The 17306-nt window shown below is 47.6% G+C and overlaps 2 protein-coding genes across 2 annotated transcripts in view; one reads left to right on the top strand and one right to left on the bottom strand.

The window, feature by feature from the left end:
* The first annotated feature begins 2617 nt into the window (after positions 1-2617).
* Positions 2618-7585, top strand: RPS3 (ribosomal protein S3). The gene is made up of 7 exons (XM_010847567.1): positions 2618-2696; positions 3535-3665; positions 3938-4031; positions 5142-5236; positions 6351-6538; positions 6969-7165; positions 7512-7585. Exons 1-6 carry the CDS (start codon positions 2667-2669, stop codon positions 7160-7162), a joined length of 732 nt encoding a protein of 243 aa, XP_010845869.1. The 5' UTR covers positions 2618-2666; the 3' UTR covers positions 7163-7165; positions 7512-7585.
* A 5361-nt stretch (positions 7586-12946) lies between these two features.
* KLHL35 (kelch-like family member 35) overlaps positions 12947-17306 on the bottom strand; it is a 9469-nt gene continuing 5109 nt past the window's right edge. The window contains exons 5-8 of the mRNA XM_010847589.1: positions 16801-16919; positions 15701-15889; positions 14275-14463; positions 12947-13339 (exon numbers count right to left, since the gene is read on the bottom strand). Coding sequence (XP_010845891.1) covers positions 13151-13339; positions 14275-14463; positions 15701-15889; positions 16801-16919 — 686 coding nt within the window. The 3' untranslated portion in view covers positions 12947-13150. The remainder of the gene's footprint in view (positions 13340-14274; positions 14464-15700; positions 15890-16800; positions 16920-17306) is intronic.

Raw genomic sequence — 17306 nt, 5'->3', positions numbered from 1 at the left:
TTGGAGAAGGCAATGGCACCCCCCTCCAGTACTCTTGCCTGGAAAGTCCCATGGACGGAGGAGCCTGGTGGGCTGCCGTCTATGGGGTCGCACAGAGTCGGACACGACTGAAGTGACTTAGCAATGTCTTCTTATAATAGATAAAGAGGAAGAGGCTTCCTTCATGGGCTTTCTCCTGGGACCAGAGGACAATACCCAGGTAGGCATCCTCTTGTGTCATTGGGAAGGGGCAGGAGATGAGCTACCACAGAGACTCCAGAGGTGGTGTTTACCTCAAAGAATTCTCCATGGTCTGATCCTTAGCTTTGAGTCTCCACAACTTGGTTTTGTGGGTATCCTAGGAAGATGCAAGGAAATGTATATGAGCCACACTATTAAGAATAGATTTAAAACCAGAATTCATTAATTAATTTCTTTGATAATCAAACTTTGATTGACACTGGGCCTGAGCCAGGCCACATCCTAGACTCTGGATGTAATGAACAAAACAGACTTGGTCTCTGCACTTAGGAAGCTTACAGTCTAGTAGGAAAAACACATAAACAGGCCATTCCAACCCAGTGAGGTGAGTGTGCTAGTTACAGGAACAGCTAGAAGAGGCCCAATCCTAGAGGAAGTGACAGAAGGAGATGACATGGAGAAAAAGCCTATTCCTGATTTCCTAACCTCAGTGAGGGTTCTCACTAAGCATCTAGCCTTGATGTCATTTTCAATTCTCCCCTCAACCTCAATCCATCACCAAGGTACATTAGATCCACAGCAAGTCTCTTTGGTTTATCCATTTCTTTCCATCTTCCCTGGTCCCTCTGTACAGACTCCCCCCAGAACTCTGTTAAGTCCATGATTATAGGATCAGAGCATCTCAGCATCAGAGGTGTTTCAGTGCTGGGCAAAAGCTCAGATGGCTTCTAAGACCAGACAATCAGTGAGCGAAGCTGTCAGAAACCGTGGCACATTGGAAACCCTTTCCCATATAACGGGAAAGGAGAGTGCTGCCATGAGGAAATGTGGGGCCACAAGTTTGCTAGATATTTCTATATTTTTAAGAAAAATGTAAAAGTTTTATAAAGAAATTTTCTAATTTTTTAAATAGAAACAAACTTCAGATTTAAAATAAAAGTGTTCATCACAAGGAAACTTTTCCTCTTTTTTCAATTTATTTTTGTATCTATATAAGATGATGGATGTTAGCTGAATCTTTTGTGATAATCATTTCATGATATAAGTAAATCAAGCCATTATGTTGTATGCCTTAAACTTATACATTGATGTATGTCAATTATTTCTCAATAAAACTGGAAAAAAAAAAAAAAAACTGTTGGGGAAGTTTAAGGCGTGACGTGTCCTAATGCCTGAAAATAACTTTGAAATGTATCAAAAGATGCATTGTTGGGTGGATAGAGGCAAGGATAAGTATGTGATAAAGCAAATACAGAAAAAATGTTAATTGCAGCACCTAAGGGATGCATATATGGGTGTACACTGTACAATTCTTCCAACTTTTCTGTATGTTTGAAATTTTTTTGTCTGTGAGGGGAGATTTTAATTGAAAAAGAATTTCGAGCCACTATCGTGACTTCTGTTACAAGCTGTAACAGACTTTATGAACATGAGGTAAAGGTAACGAATTAATAATATAAAGTCCTAAAACAGTCCTTAGAATATTTAATACATATTATATATATTATTATTATCAGTTTGCAACAGAGGAAGTGGACACAAATTGGAAGAGATAGGTGCCTCAGTGAATTTCACTGAGGGCTTTCAGCCCCAAAGCCCTTTTATTTTTTTATTCTTTGGTTTTATTAAAGAATAAAGTGAGCAGACAAGTGTGTGTTTATACTTGGTTTTAAACTGATGAGAACTGGGCTCTAATTAAACTGATGAGAACTAGACTCTAAACTTCTCTGAATTTTTTAAGCTCTGATTGAGATATTGGCTCCTCTGTCTATGGGATTCTCCAGGCAAGAATACTGGAGTGGGTTGCCATGCCCTCCTCCAAGGGATCTTCGTGACCTAGAGATCGACCCCTCATCCCTATGATCGACCCCTCATCACTCTCTCTCCTCCATTTGCAGGCGGGTTCTTTACCAGTAGTGCCACCTGGGAAGCCCCAGGTTTCTGGATATTGTTGTTCAGTCGCTCAGTTGTGTCCAGCTCTTTGCGACCCCATGGGCTGCAGCACTCCAGGTCTCCCTGTCCATCGCCATCTCCTGGAGCTTGCTCAAACTCATGTCCATTGAATCGGTGATGCCATCCAACCATCTCATCCTCTGTGTCCTCCCCTTCTCCTCCTGACTTTAGTCTTTCTCAGGGTCTTTTCCAATGAGTCAGCTCTTTGCATCAGATGGCCAAAGTATTGGAGCTTCAGCTTCATCATCAGTCCTTCCAATGAATACTGAGGATTGATTTCCTTTAGGATTGACTGCTTTGATCTCCTTGCAGTCCAAGGAACTCTCAAGAGTCTTCTCCAACACCTCACAGTTCAAAAGCATCAACCCTTGCACCGCGTTTTTCCCTTTCCTTTTACCAAAGTGAAAACTACACTTCCCATGAGCGCTCACAGGCGTCGACGTCGCGCAGTTCTTTGTCGTTGCACAGCGCCCTTTATACGCACTTCCGCCTACTTGCAACTTCCTTTCCTTTCGGCGGCTCGCGGCGGCAAGATGGCCGTGCAAATTTCCAAAAAGAGGAAGGTGAGATCCCGGGGCCAGGTTGCAGGGAACTGTGGCGTTTCGCGGGTCAGGAGCTTCTCTGGGTGCTATTGCGAGACCTATAGCTCTTCGCTATACCCGGGGCAGCGGCTGGACTGTGCCGCTTTCCCATAGGCAGCGGATGGCGGTGGATTGAGCGCAGGCCCGTGGCTGCTGAAAGCAGTATGCCTGGGATAGGAGAGAAGGATTTCTGCCGGTTCTGGGCGGAGAGCAGAGATGAGCACTGAGGGCTCCTCCTGCGCTGAAGGAGCGCTTGTGAGCCTTTCTTAGTCAGTAGTTAGTAAAGTTACTAAACGTGATGTTTTGAAGGCATCAGCCTTTTCCCTCATCGAATCATAGTTTTTAGAAAGGGAGGTAGCAGTGTTTGCTTGCCTTCCTAGGCGTGTCTGGGTGCAGGCTTCTGACTCCGAGGACCTCAGTTGGGAAGGTTACTGACAAATTCTTGTTCTGTCTTGGGGTCAAGGAAAAGTTCTGGGGAAATTGAGGGAAGGGGCCTGAGGAAAACGGTTTGATAATTTAAAACCCTTCAATGAAGAGGAGATGACGAGTCTGACTGGAAGTGTTCTCTTTGTCCAGGTGACCCCTACCCTGTGCCGCGTTCTGTGGCACAGTGTTAAGGGCCTGGATCAAAGTTAACTTCCAAAAGATGACCTAGAGGCATTTGTCTGAGAAGGGTTTGCTATGTTTCCTCTGGAACAAGGCAAAATAATTGATGATGGGTCGTTGGTTGGAGTTGTTGAATTTTTATTAGGGTTGCATTGACTGGGCTAGAAAAGTGAGCCCATGTCCAGATCCTGATTTTCATTTTACTTTTGGTTAGTTTGTCGCTGATGGCATCTTCAAAGCTGAACTGAACGAGTTTCTCACTCGGGAGCTGGCTGAAGATGGGTACTCTGGAGTTGAGGTCCGAGTTACACCAACCAGGACAGAAATCATTATCTTGGCCACCAGGTAAAAAATTCATTTTTCTGGCCATCACCTATAATTGTCGTCTGCACTAAGGTGATTTGTTCTGTAAACTTAGAAGAACAACGGTTGAGTCTTAGTGAATGAGTTTTTAAGCTGCATTTAAAAAAAAAATGATTATCTCTTAGTTCTTATCATCCAAAATTTAAACTTGGTTGTGTCAGATGAATTAGATTTTTACTACCACACATGTGCAAGATTTAAAATTACATCTAATGTTATGAGAGCTGTGAACTGTCACTCATCATTTTCCCCAGGACACAGAATGTACTTGGTGAGAAGGGCCGGCGGATCCGGGAATTGACTGCTGTGGTTCAGAAGAGATTTGGCTTCCCTGAAGGCAGTGTAGAGGTGAGTGATCCTGGCTTGGGCCAGAGGCTACTCTGGGCATAGAAATGGCTGTTGAGGATGATGTTGTGCTGTGCTTTGTCACTCAGTCATGTCCAACTCTTTGTGACCCCCATGGACCCAAGGCTTCTCTGTCCGTGGGGATTCTTCCAGGCAAGAATACTGGAGCTGGTTGCCTTGCCCTCCTCCAGGGGATCTTCCCAACCGAGGGATTGAACCCAGGTCTCCCACATTACAGGCGGATTCTTTACCATCTGAGCCACCAGGGAAGCCCTCTTTAGGATGGTACTTCCGAAAACTCATATTATCACCCTGAAAGCTTACTTGTGATCAGTGAGTATTACAAATGGATTGGTATTTTGTTGAAGTTCTTCTAATAAGCAGTTGGCAGCCGTTTATGTCCATCTTGGATATAGTAATGATACGTAGGAGAGACTGGCTGCCCATTGATCTCCATGATTTGGCTGTGGAAGGAAGTGGGGGTGGGAGAAAAATGAGGAATGGTTCAGTTCAGTCTATGTCCCTGAGTGTTTGTTAGATGTGGGCATCAATGGCACCCCGCTCCAGTACTCTTGCCTGGAAAATCCCATGGACGGAGGAGCCTGGTAGGCTGCAGTCCATGGGGTCGCTGAGGGTCAGACACGACTGAGCAACTTGACTTTCGCTTTCACTTTCATGCATTGGAGGAGGAAATGGCAACCCACTCCAGTGTTCTTGCCTGGAGAATCCCAGGGACGGCGGGGCCTGGTGGGCTGCCGTCTATGGGGTCGCACAGAGTCGGACACGACTGAAGCGACTTAGCAGCAGCAGCAGCAGCACAGTGAAGGGCCTCCCAGGTGGCTTACTGGTAAAGAATCTGCCTGCTAGTGCAGGCTCAGTCCCCGAGTCAGGAAGATCCCCTGGAGGAGGGCATGGTAACCCACACAGGACTCTTGGCCTGGAGAAGAGGAGCCTGGTGGCCTGTAGCCAATGGGCTTGCACACTCAGCCACTAAATGAGGACAAGTATAGTGATACATAGAGTGGTGTCTGCTTGAATCATGAATGTGCTGATTTTTAGTTGAAAACAGTGGTGAGTGTAACAAGTTTAAGAATGTGCCTTGTTTCTTTAAAGCTTTATGCTGAAAAGGTAGCCACAAGAGGACTGTGTGCCATTGCCCAGGCAGAGTCTCTGCGTTACAAACTCCTAGGAGGCCTTGCTGTGCGGAGGTAAGAGTCCTTATGATTGTGTCCTGTGAATCAGTATATCAGCTATTTTGTTAATTTAGTAAGTGGACTGTGACAGGCTCAGCTAGTCTCTGAGGGCTTTAACAATAAGACATTGTCAGTCCATGTTGCAGCCTAGTTAGAAAGACTAGTAAAGACACAAGTGTTTAAAAAAGTGGGTGGTGGTAGTAGAGCACTGTGTGCTTTGGGAGTAGAACGTAGGATGGGGCTGGGAAGTGGTTTGGGTTCATGTTGAAGTCATTCACATACATTGTGTGGTGGTAACTCTGGGTCTCAGACAAGACTCATTGCTGATGAGAGAGCTTAAAATCTAGTCACGTATGCCCTCTAGGTATGTATAGATAGTAATGTGAGGGACAGAGGACATGAGGTGGTTAGATTGGCCCCAGAGCTGGGCTTGCTAATAAGATTTCAGCTGGCAGTTCCTTGAGCAATTTCACTACTTGGAGTAAATGAAGTGCCTTGCTTGGGTGTTGGGAGTTCATTAATCCTTAATGCAGAACCTTGGGAGGTTTTTCAACAGAGGAGGGATGTGAAGGCTGTGCTGTAGTCGGGTTCCCATGGGAGGAATGCCGTAGGCAAGGGTGTGCAGAAGACTGCATACCTGGTTTGACTGCCATCTCCACCACGTAGATCAGTGACACGTCTGGTGCCTGGGCCAGCATCAGTGTTGCCAGTAAGAACTGATGAGAAATAAACATTTTCCGTTTCCAACCCAGACTCACTGAATTGGGGAGTGGGGGAATACAGCCCAGCAACCTGTCTTCATAAGCCCTCCAGGTGAATTTTGCACGCACTGAAGTTCGAGTGGTTCATTTGGACCTTGAGGCGATTCTATAATGTGCAGTCAAGTTTGGAAAGCACTTGATTAGAAGGAACTTGATGTGTTTCCCTAAGGAGTTCCCTAAGATGGTGTGTGGTGGGAGTGGAAGAAGGTTTCTATCTCTTGGGTCAGGCTCTGGTCAAACTTACTCTGCATTAAAGGGACACTGAAAGTAGTCAAGTGCAGGCTGAGTTCTGATTTGAAGTGGGGTGGGGTTGAGTGGTCATGTCTGGTGATGACACAAATGGCTCTCTGTCTCTTGTGCGCCCAAAGGGCCTGCTATGGTGTGCTGCGGTTCATCATGGAGAGTGGGGCCAAAGGCTGCGAGGTCGTGGTGTCTGGGAAACTTCGAGGACAGAGGGCTAAATCCATGAAGTTTGTGGATGGCCTCATGATCCACAGTGGGGACCCTGTTAACTACTATGTGGACACTGCCGTGCGCCATGTGCTGCTCAGACAGGGTGAGTAGCCAGGAGTGCTTGGGGCAGTGGCTTAAATGGGTAGGCGTGGTTTTATACCTGCTCTTCAGTGTTTGGGGGATTGGGGGTATAGTGAACATTTTTGCACTCTTCGGGTTCATTGTTTAGCTTCATTGAAGAGAGTTGGTTTGTCCTTGTCTCAGCCACTGGTGTACCCTTCAGTGATGACACGATGACGAGTCAGAAAAGGCACATTCTGCTCTCGGGCCTTGTCAGTGCCACGTTCTGTGGTGCTGTGCATGGGTTCCTTTTGCAGAGTGTCCTGTTCATTGATTGATTAGAGGCATTTGTCTGAGAAGGGGCCAGACACAGGATGCTTGGGTAACCTGTTCTTTTCTTCCTTCTGCTCTGTTCTGTTGTGTAGTGGGGGGTAGTGGAACTATAGGTAGGTCTAAACTATGGCATCTTCTAGGTGTGCTGGGCATCAAGGTAAAGATCATGCTGCCTTGGGACCCGACTGGTAAGATTGGCCCTAAGAAGCCTCTGCCTGATCACGTGAGCATTGTGGAACCCAAAGATGAAATACTGCCCACCACCCCCATCTCTGAACAGAAGGGTGGAAAGCCAGAGCCGCCTGCCATGCCCCAGCCGGTACCCACAGCATAATAGGTATGTCTGTAAGGGCCTCTTGGGGCATAATGGAACAGTATTCCACCTCGTGAATAAAAAGTAGATTACACTTGCTTTACATGAGAGGACACAGATTGGAGCCAGGGACTCATTTAGCCCTGGTATTCTTGAGTGTTTGCACTGTCTTCTTTAGTTCAAAAATTTCAGGTCACTCTTATTAGTAATCAGCTGTTCTTCCCACAATCCGTTAAAACGGTGACAGGCCTCTCCTACGCCTGGTGCCTGTTGTGGTGTTTGTTTCTGGATGTTCTGTGTGTATTGATTTTCATGTAAACCCGACACTAAGGTGAATTTGCTGTTCTTATTGTATTTTGTCCGCTTTCAGGTCTCCTTGGCCGCTGGATCTGGAATCTGAATGTTGCTCTGCAAAGACCTTTAATAAAATCTTTTTAAAAGACATGTGGCCTACTAGACTCTACATCTAGGATTCAGGCTGAGGGCCAGGTCATCCCATGGGAGCATTGCTTGATCGATTCCTAAGAATCGATCACAGCCTGGTTTCCAGTGTTTCTGTGCTTTCCTTAAAAATCCTGTTGGTTTCGGTGTGAGGAGGGCAGGTGTGATGAGAGAACCCAAGCAGAAGTAACCAAAGTAACCCTCTCCTTGTGGGGGAGTAAATCTGGTGATGGTGAAGGCTGATAATTTACAGGACAGCACCTTGATCGCCTCAACCTGAAATTCGGGGTTAAGGGAAAGTGAATGCTGAAGAGCCTAATGTTCAGAAGTAGGTTCACCTAAGCATTATAGAGTTGTGATCAGAATCTGCATCTTTGTGTCCTTGTTCTCTTAACCATTATTCTCTAGTAAAGTATAAAGGGTACTTAAATTAACTACCATTCAGTCTGATGACTTAAAGAGTTTTATACTGATATGTGGAGAAGGCAGTGGCACCCCACTCCAGTACCCTTGCCTGGAAAATCCCATGATGGAGGAGCCTGGTAGGCTGTAGTCAATGGGGTTGCTAAGAGTCAGACACGACTGAAGCGACTTAGCAGCAGCAACATACTGATATGTATTCATAAGAAATTGGATTGTCTTCATTGATTCAGGTGAGACTAGTGAGGGACAGGCTGGCATGCAAATCCTACAAGACTAAAGGTAGTAAATTATGTTGAGAGCATACTGACATCTGTGTTGTCCCCTCTTTAATAGAGCGTTGGATGTTTCTACTGGCTAGACAGTAATACCTTAGTTGTTTTTGTCAGTGTTTGTGGAATTGAGACCATGTCTCGGTGGTAAAAGTACTCCCCTCTAGAATAATAGCTATCGTGTTAATCACCGTTTACTGTTCCATGGAATGGGCTCGTGTATGTATATTTCATCTTGTGGCTAGGAACTAGAGCCTGAATACCAAAACATTCTCCTTACTCTGGGGTGGCACATTTCCAGGAGTGAGTCCTTTCTGAAGCTGAAGAAAGTTTTCTGTAAAGGCCCAGGAGAGGTGGTTGCTGAAAATTGTAGTGTTTGAACTGAGCTAAGCTGAGGTGTCGGAAAAGACTTAAGAGTCCCTTGGACTGCAAGGAGATCAAAGCAGTCAATCCAAAACAAATCAGTCCTGAATATTCATTGGAAGGACTGATGGTAAAGTTCCAATACTTTGGCCACCTGATGCTGGGCAAGATTGAAGGGAGGATGAGATGGTTGAATGGCATCACTGACTTGATGGATGAGTTTGAGTAAGCTCTGGAAGTTGGTGACAGGGAAGCCTGGCATGCTGCAGTCCATGGGGTCACAAAAGAGTCAGACGTGACTGATCTGATAGTCAACATTTTCTATCTCAGAAGGTAATTTTTTCTATTTTCTCCCTCAGAAACGAGATTTCTATATTTTATGAAATTTTTATTTCTTCAGCAACTTAACTCAGTACAGTAGTGCCTCCACACGCACATCCCTTACTTGCAGCGGATGCACTCCAGGCCCTCCAGGGGTGCCTGATACAGCAGATGGGAAACGATACTACGTTTTTTCCTGTACTAATGGGTGGGTAAATACACAGCATAGATACATTTTAGACTTTAAAAAGAATCCAAGACTTCCTTGGTGGTATAGTGGGTAAGAATCCACCTGCCAATTAGGGGACATGGGTTTGATCCCTTGTCCAGGAAATTTTACATGCTGCAGAGCAACTAAACCTGAGCACCACAACCACTGGAGCCTACGCTCCGCAACAAGAGAAACCACTGCAATGCGCTGCAACTAGAGAAAGCTGAGCGCAGCAACAAAGAGCCAGTGCAACCATCAGTAAAAAAAAGAACAGTGAGTCCATATAGTGATTGTGTAATACCAAGTTTTATTCTGTTGTGTATTAAGTTTCCCTAGTTCCTTTGAAGCCCACTAAGAACTCCAGTTATGTAGCTTACTGAATGGTAACAATTCACGTTCGGCAGGCAGTCGGGGGCCCAGAGAGCAGTGGACCAGGAGCCAGGGGTCCCTGTATATATGGTCTAAGCAGTCGTCCTAGGACGTTAGGACACGGCTGTGGCTGTCACCTTTTGCTTGTGTTCCTGTGAGCCTCTCCAGGGATAAGCACTGTCTCCCCTCATCAGGTTCCAAGTCCAGAAGATCTGGGGCAATACGCTTATCAGGCTGGAGTCTCCCATGGTGGGAACGATGGAGCTTCTAAAGGGTGCTGCATCCCACACCATTTTCTCAGATTAGCAGGGGCTGCTTGGAGAAAGCAGACTGGAGATGGCAGACCCAAACTGGAATCGTCCCATGACCTAAGTAAGCAAATCCCAACTCTTGAGTTCCTCATTTGTAAGCATGGGAGGGAGAAGAGAGGATCATGATAGCACCTCACAGGTATTATGAGATAGAGATCCAGGAAACCTTGGTTTTAAGGTATTCAGTGGAAGGCTTTTGTTCCAGGCACTGGAGGACACAGCCATGTGAAACACCTCTCTTCCAGAGGCATCCTATGAGTGTGTCACAAGAGACCAGAGGTGTCACACAGAGGCCTGGCCAATTGTCAGGTGATAGGAGGGCTGATGTTAAGTGTACAGGGAGGGAGTGATCAGCTCTGGGGTGGAGGGTGTTAGGTCTGCCCAGGCCTGACACCCGCCTAGACAGCAGGAAAGGGCATTGGCACTTGGCATGAGCAAGCACTGGGACAAATGGCCATCATGGGGGAAACTGGGCAGTCTGCCTGGCTACACAGAAGTGTTTAGCCTGGGGAAGATGCCCACGTCTCTGGGGAAAGCTTGCCCTGCATTTGCTCCTAACTTTCCACTCGCTTTTACCTGGGTAGGCAATACAGCACCTTCTTTGCCTTGTCCTGGTGTTTTCCATTGGGTGGGAGGAGGCAGGCTCTGAAGCTAGGCCTCTATCCCACTGCCCTCCCCTTTTGCCATTATCAGCATGTCCAGATGGTCACAGGGTCCCTAATCTGGGATAATCGGAGGGTAGGAGCTCAGCTGGGACCCAGGCCTTTGTGCTGGGTGTTTTGGGCCAGCCCCAGCTGGAGAGATCATGCAGACAGGGCCCTGGGGCTTTGGAAGATGGAGAACAGCATGGGGCTGCCCTGTACTGAAGGGGATGGAGGGGCAGATGATAGCTCTTCAAAAGGCAATCTGAGTGCAAATAAGGGAAGCCCCAGATGGGGCCTGCCAGCTCTGCTGGGCCTCGCCTCAGTCTGTGGTGTTCATCCTTTGTTCCCTTTTTCCTCCACTGGGTGCACCCCTCCCGACCCAACAGTTTTATGTTGCTGCCCCAGAGCCCCAGCCAACCCAGCTGTTTGTAATGGCATCAAGAGCTTGTGCCCCCCGTTTATGCTGGGGCTGTGGCATGTCCAGATGCAGAGCTGGACTCATTGGTGTCTCAGAGGCCTGTGGCATTGGTGCCCACTACCCTGGGCTTCCAGTTTGCTATGAGCCTTGACCCCAAGTCTGCTCAGGGTTCTGCAACTGTCTTTGTTTTGTTTCCGCTTCTTTCATGAGTGGAGGAACCCCGCCTTGGCCCAGGCTTATAGCAGCGAGCCTGGGTTTGGAATCTGTTTTTAATACCTTTATCCCAGAGTCTGAATCCAAAAGCTTGAGCTTCTGCCTTACGTTTTACAGTTCTGTTTCTGGTCCTCAGACATGTTTGCTTACTTATGAGCCTATGCCTCTTTTTAGTTGTCTGATTTTTGATTTTATCTATCACTGAAAGTGTTAGTTGCTCAGTCATGTCTGACCCTTTGCGACCCCATGGATTGTAGCCTGCCAGGCTCCTTTGTCCATGGAATTCTCCAGGTAAGAATACTGGAATGGGCTGCCATTTCCTTCTCCAAGGAATCATCCCAACCCAGGGATCGAACCCCGGGTCTCCTGCATTGCAGGCAGATTATTTACCATCTGAGCCAGCAGGGCTAGGTGGTTAAATGGGAGAGGATGGTTTAGAAAGGGAGAAGCTTTCTGACCAGAAGTGCCTCTTAGATTCTGAAGCTTCATGAAATCTGTGGGCTGTATATTCTACCTTTTTTTTTTTTCCACCCTTCCTCTCAGGATCTAAAATAGGAGCCCATGGAGAGGTACCCAGTAAAGTCAGCCCTGGGTGCAGCCTCTGGGACCACGATCCGTCCTCTCAATTCTAACAGGAACTCCGTTATCCCAGGCCCCGGGGCTCAACACTTACAATCTTAGACCTGAACCCACAGACCCAGCAATGAGTGCAGTCTCACTGCTGGTTGCACCTAAATCTGTAAACCCACATTCTGGATTTCCTAAACTCTGTTTCAGGGGCCTCCAGGCGGAGAATTTCTAACCCACGATTCTGACCCGCCTCAAACCTCTAGGGCTCTGGATCTCAGATTCGAGCGCTAGCTTGGGACGCCCCCACCTTGAGAATCCCACTTGACCTGGCCAGTGCCTGGTACTTCATGATGCCTATGCGTAGACTCAGTCCAGAGTTTTTCAAGCCAGATGCGGACCTTTGGAAAGGAAGGAGGTTTCAAACCTGATTTTCTGTCCCTATGCCACCGTCCAAGAACTACCTCCCCAGAAGCCCAGACCTCACCCTGAATGGGTCCTTAAGCCCCAGCCGGAGGATAGGTCTCCGCCTAGAGGCTTCATATTACTTCCAGCAGTCAGAAATGCGTATTTTTGTGGGGGAAGGGGCGGGCTCAGGGACGAGACAGCCATCTGACCCCTTTTTCCCTCCTCAGGAATCCTATATTCTACCTTCTACTAAGTATGTGGCCTTGGGAGAGTCTTCTTTTCTTACAGATATTAGTAACTAGCTAACTAAAAGTTTTTTTTTTTTTTTTTTTAACTGTTGATAATCTGAAATATGGGCTTCCCAGTTGGCTCTAGTAGTAAAGAACCCGCATCTCTTATGCAAGAGACATAAGAGATGCAGGTTCGATCCCTAGGTCTGGAAGATCCCCTGGAGGAGGGCACGGCAACCTACTCCAGTATTCTTGTCTGGAGAATCCCATGGACAGAGGAGCCTGGTGGGCTACAGTCCATAGGGTCACAAAGGGTCAGACACAACAGAAGTGACTTAGCACAGCACAATTTGAAATACAAGAATAGTGACTATTCCTGGGAGGAACATGGGAAGGGATGGATTGGGAAATAGACAGGGGGACCTACAAAGGCATTTGTAATGATCTATTTCTTAAGTTAGGTTGTGGGAACACAGATATTTATTTTATTATAATTTTTAAACTGTACAAATATATTTCTTTTTATGCATGAAATATTTCATGATTCTTTAAATGTCCACACTGTTATTATGAAGGTAAATGAAGTAACATGAAGTGCTGAAGTGCTTTGTAAAGAGACATAGCAGGGAGCAGATATTGGGCATTACTTCTCCAGGCAAAGGAGGCTTGAGCTGGAACACAGACTCGACCTTTGAAGAAGGTTTTATTTCTACAAGAAAAGGGGCAGTAAGTTAAGACGCTGTTTACATGGAGGTGCCATAAGGGGAGCAGTGGTGAGCCTGAGTTCTCCCTCCCCTCCCACCTCCTGCCTCAAGTATGAGTCACCTGCCCCGGCTCTGGACGATGGTGACGCAGCCATGGGAGCTCGTGCAGCGCTGCAGGGACGGTTGGGCCTCCACCTGCCCACTGCTGGGGTCAAAGGTGAAGACCCTGTCGGTGCTTTCCCCGTGATCATCCCGCCCACCGAGGATGTGGACTTTCCCATCACACACAGTCACGCCACAGCTCTCCTGGGTGGACAGATGGAAAGATGATTAGCTATGTGGTCCGGCCAGGGGTTCCCTCTGTCCCTAGCTGGCTAGGCCAGACAACAAAACCTTGACCCACAGAGTATGAGCCAACAGTCTGGATGGTAGAGAAGTAGGAATTGGATGGACCTGACTTCAAGCTCTGGCCTGACCTTTGCTAAATGAATGACCTTAGACAAGTCATTTCACCTCTCTGGGCCTCAGTTTCCTCACTTGCAGAGTAATAAGAATAATAGTACCTTCTTCATAAAGTTCCTTTAACTTAATGAGATAAAGCACGTAAAGCATTTTACATGTCCCTGGAATATAGTAAGCACTCCAATAACAGTAATTACCACCACCACCATCTTTGGATCTCAGAGAAGCCAGAAATCTTAGGCTCCTAGAATTAACTGGAGATCAGAACTGGCAAGGACCACCAATCCACATCCCTAGATACTCTCAGGAGCTTTGGAGAGGGAATGGAACAGTGACGGGGAGCAAGGAATGCAGAGGTGGAGCATCCAGGGCCTAGCAGCTCCCTTCTCTAATACCAATGAGGCAAGGGAACTTAGTAAGTCCCCTCTCCGCCTCCTTCCTCCTCCCACAAGAAGCTACCAGGTAGTGGCCTACAGAGAGGAGAGACTGCAGGGCCACTGAGACCAAGCTCCCCATCCAAAGCTACAGCACTTCGGGGCTGGGATTCCAGGTTCTGCTTCATGTGGCCTTGCTGGTGGCCTCAACCTCTCTAAGGCCAGTCTCCTTTGAAGCCCAAGGTTGATTATCATTGTAAGGACTAAACTAGAGAACATGTAAAACCACCTAACATGGAGTCAGACACAAGACTCACTACCTCTGAGATCCAGATCCTTAGAAGTGAGTCTTTACCCTGCTCAATGGAACCAGTGCCAGGGCTGTACCCAGGAGCATCCACTTACCACAGGGCTGGGGAGGACAGCTGCCTCCCCCCAGACATCTGTGCCAGGGTCGTAGGTGAAGATTTTGCTCATAAGGCCGCCAACCACATAGATGGTGTTATCCAGGGAGACAGCGTCAAGGCACCGCTGTGAGAAGGGAGCCGGTGACCGCAGGCTCCACCGGTCCTCCTTGGAATCAAAGCACTGCACCTGAGGGGCCGGAGTGGCGGTGGTGAGGCGTCACCCCCTAACTGTCCCACTGCCCACACCTCTCTGTTGGGGGCGCTCATTCAGCACATTTGCCTATGTCCACCAGTTCTGAGCTTGGGTCCTTCCCTTCAAGTGTGCTCTGCCTGGTTCCATGTTCTAGCCCCTCTCCCTGGACTCCTGTTGTCAAAAGTGTTCTCATCTTTCAAGGTCCAGGAAGAGGTCTGTATCCCAGGAGGTAGAAGTACTGTCTGCATTAGTGCTGTAGAGGGTTCTCAGAGCAGGTCCCCTGTGGAGATGCATTCCTGGCTGCATAAACTGTCAACCCTCTCTCCTTTCTGGTGCAGTGAGGTCGTGACAAGGTTCTAGCTGGGGTGTCTTGCCGCCCCCATTCCTATAGCTGTCCATAGGCGGCCTAGGCCCACAGGTGTTTACGCCCCCCACAATTTCTGAATGTTCGAGCTGCTGCACAAGCAGGTGCTAAAGAGCATTCCCCCAGCCAGCCCAGGGGGCACACCAGGAAGGTGTGCTGGGAGTGGGGCTGGAATACGGTGAGAGCCCTAATTTTGCAAAGTTAGATTTTAGGGCCACATTCCTATGAGGCCATCAGAGCAGGGAGGAAGCTGCCACAATGTTTTGTTCACAAAAAGCCTAAATGTACAAAATTTGTACATTTTTTGATAGATGGAAAATTTGATAGACTATAATTCAGCCACCCAGTAGACTATCACAGAGACATTGAAATGATGGCTGCGAAGAGTTTCTATGCATGTAGGAAGTACTTATAATACTTTGAAGAAGAAAAAGCAGGATAGAAAATTTTACTAGTGGAATGTGAAATTGAAACAGAAAAGCAAAAGTTAGTTCAGAGGGAGCCCCGAAGGCAATGTACCAAATATTAATAGCAGTAGTTATCCTTACCTGATGAGATTATGGTTTCTGTTTTCTAAATTTGCAATAATAAGTGTATTATATTTTCGAATGGAGGAAGAGCATTTTAATTACCATTGCCCTCGCTTAATTTTTTAAATCTTTGAAACCTGTATAGCACCAGGCCAAACATTTAGGTCCAGACCTACTGTGTGACCTTAGGGTCCTTTTTCTGAATTCATTTCCTTGCCTGAAATATGGGGAGGATGACTCAGTGTTGTCGATGAAATCAAGAAAACGGACAAGGCCATGAAAGAGGTAGCTCGGCTCCTGGCACACAGCAGGCCTCCCCCGCCCTCTGCTGGCCCACCTTGTTGGTGCTGACGCCATCCTGCCCAGCGCCCCCGATCACGTAGAGCCGGCCGGCGCAGGGGGCCACAGCGGCTGAGCTTACTGCCTCGAGGAGCGGGGCCGCCGACGCCCAGGTGTTGGAGAAGGGATCATAGCGTTCCACGCTGCGCAGTCGCCTCAGGCCATCGAAGCCGCCCACAACGAACAGCTGTGGATAAGGTGGTCACCTTGAGTCAGGGCTATCTGCATCTTTGCCCCACAGCCACAGGCTGGGTGTGGAGAAACTGTCCCACCCAGGGAGCATCCCAGCTCCTGGCTCCACCTATGCCCCAGCCATTACCAATCCTCCCTTAGATTTTCCTCTATTAATGGAGACTGGTTTCTAGGATGGGTACTGAATGTGGTAAGATCTGCAAAATAACCTGCACCAAGTTAATGCTTATGGACAAGCTATAAAAGTTACTGTAAGAATAGCTAGTAATTTCTTAAAGGTTTACCACCTAACTTAACTGATCCATTTTATTTGCATTTCTGAATTTGGGGTGTAACTTACAAAGATAATTGGCAGGTTTTTTTTTTTTTTTTCCGGTTGGTCTTAAGTGGCGGAGTCAAGATTCAAACCTAGGTTCTTTGACCCCAGAGCTCACACCCTCGACTGCCTGACTACCAGACTGTACTGTCATTACTATTTTTATTAGCATTACCATTATTAAGCAACTTGGAGCAAGTTCTTTTTCATTTAGGTGCCCAAGGCAATGGCACCCCACTCCAGTACTCTTGCCTGGAAAATCCCATGAACGGAGGAGCCTGGTAGGCTGCAGTCCATGGGGTCACAAAGAGTCGGAGACAACTGAGTGACTTCACTTTGACTTTTCACTTTCATGCATTGGAGAAGGAAATGGCAACCCACTCCTGTGTTCTTGCCTGGAGAATCCCAGGGACGGGGGAGCCTGGTGGGCTGCCGTCTATGGGGTCACACAGAGTCGGACACGACTGAAGCGACTTAGCAGCAGCAGCAGCAGATCCCTTCTTAAAAAGAGAGGATCCTAGAGGGCCCTCCCCCAGAAGGCCACAGATCTCTGCCTTGGGCCCAGGGCAGCAGCAGCAAGGTGTCCCTACCTGCCCCTGCACCACCGCCATCTTGTGTCTCCACCTGCCCCTGTGCAGCGAGGCCACCTTGATCCAGGTGTGCAGATGGGAGCTGAACATCCAGACATCACGGCTGTTGATGTGGCCGCCTAGAGGGAGAGAAGCAGCTGTTGTCCCCAGGCCCTCTTGCTATCCTCTATCCCCAGGGCACTCCAGGACAGCAGGGGCTGTGTTTTATTCTCTGAACCTCTAGGGCCCAAATCTCAGGGAGGGCACAGTCCATTGGTATCAAATCGATCTTTGCCATTGTGCCATGACAACAGGGAAATTGTTGACTCCCTGTAAAATTGTGTTGTCATGGGAATTAACTAATATAAGCTGCTTAGCATAATGCACAGCACATGGTAGGCTAGATAAAGAGAAGTGGTTAATACTAATCTGAATTGAAGTAAACACAGCTGAATAAGGGGTGGAGTCACACCAGTGATTGGCTCTGCAGTACCTCTACAGTATGGCGGTGGTGGTTTAGTCACTAA

The sequence above is a fragment of the Bison bison genome, unplaced genomic scaffold (assembly GCF_000754665.1).
Source record: "Bison bison bison isolate TAMUID 2011002044 unplaced genomic scaffold, Bison_UMD1.0 scf7180017864251, whole genome shotgun sequence".
Classification (NCBI taxonomy): domain Eukaryota; kingdom Metazoa; phylum Chordata; class Mammalia; order Artiodactyla; family Bovidae; genus Bison; species Bison bison.
The sequence above is the reverse complement of the archived record's forward strand: the minus strand, read 5'-3'. Positions and strand labels throughout refer to the sequence as shown.

Bases quoted from the DNA above. Each gene is read 5' to 3' on its own strand.
- RPS3 (XM_010847567.1), top strand. From the start codon at position 2,667: ATGGCCGTGCAAATTTCCAAAAAGAGGAAG. The intron at 3,666-3,937 runs GTAAAAAATTCA...CATTTTCCCCAG, and splicing joins ATCATTATCTTGGCCACCAG to GACACAGAATGTACTTGGTG. The intron at 6,539-6,968 runs GTGAGTAGCCAG...GGCATCTTCTAG, and splicing joins CCATGTGCTGCTCAGACAGG to GTGTGCTGGGCATCAAGGTA.